We start from the raw sequence: 839 nt of genomic DNA on the forward strand, positions 1-839 counted from the left end.
CTGCCATAAATGTTCCACCAGGACTAAATGAAGCACATATCATTTGTGCCTGACCAGGTCGCATTTTTTCATGGTACTGAATTGGTTTTGGTCTACAATAAACATAAAATATTAATTTCCGTTATATATAGAAGATATTCACACAAAAGGTTTCAATAACTGTGATAATATCTAAAAACTATTTTAATTATTACATTATGTTAAAAAATATATAAACATTGTTTTACTAAAACTTACTGAAAGACTGCTCTTTCATGGCCTTCTTTTGTGTGAGCCCAAAAAGCAACAGATCCATCTGTACTTGTAGAAACCAAGTAGTATACACCATTACAAGATATAGGACAAAAATTTACAGATGTAATCATACCAGAGTGTCCAGATAAAACTGCAACCTTAGAAGAAATAATGTAAGTTAACATTCTCACATTAGAACATAATATTGCAAATAATTAACTTACAGGAGACATTGTTTGGAAACACCAAACTCTTAATATTCTATCTAAACTTCCAGCAGCAAGTAAAGTATTATCAAAATTTACTGCAATGTCCATAATTTCAGCAGATGCTCCACGAAAAGTTGCTAATAATCGTCCATCAATAGAACTCCATACTTTAACAAGTAAGTCATCTGCACCAGTTATTATATATTTTCCAGTACGATCAAAAAGAACACAATATACTGCAGATAAGTGCCCTAATGTGTGTCTATACAACTGCATTTTATTGTAAAACTTTGTTGGTATTGCCTCTCGTCTACTCAGAGGACCTGAATTCTCCCGTCCTTGAAGTACATAAACTATATAAAAGAGAAATAATATAGCAGTAAAAATAAATTGCAA

The 839-nt window shown here is 31.5% G+C and overlaps 1 protein-coding gene across 1 annotated transcript in view; it reads right to left on the minus strand.

Annotated features, from left to right (window-relative positions):
• The window catches only part of LOC108570888 (PH-interacting protein), a 9,369-nt gene that overhangs the window by 6,905 nt on the left and 1,625 nt on the right, over window positions 1-839 (minus strand). Inside the window, exons 6-8 of the mRNA XM_017932818.1 lie at window positions 459-822; window positions 238-392; window positions 3-92 (exon numbers count right to left, since the gene is read on the minus strand). Coding sequence (XP_017788307.1) covers window positions 3-92; window positions 238-392; window positions 459-822 — 609 coding nt within the window. The remainder of the gene's footprint in view (window positions 1-2; window positions 93-237; window positions 393-458; window positions 823-839) is intronic.

Source organism: Habropoda laboriosa, unplaced genomic scaffold, assembly GCF_001263275.1.
Source record: "Habropoda laboriosa isolate 0110345459 unplaced genomic scaffold, ASM126327v1 scaffold90, whole genome shotgun sequence".
NCBI classification, from domain to species: Eukaryota; Metazoa; Arthropoda; class Insecta; order Hymenoptera; family Apidae; genus Habropoda; species Habropoda laboriosa.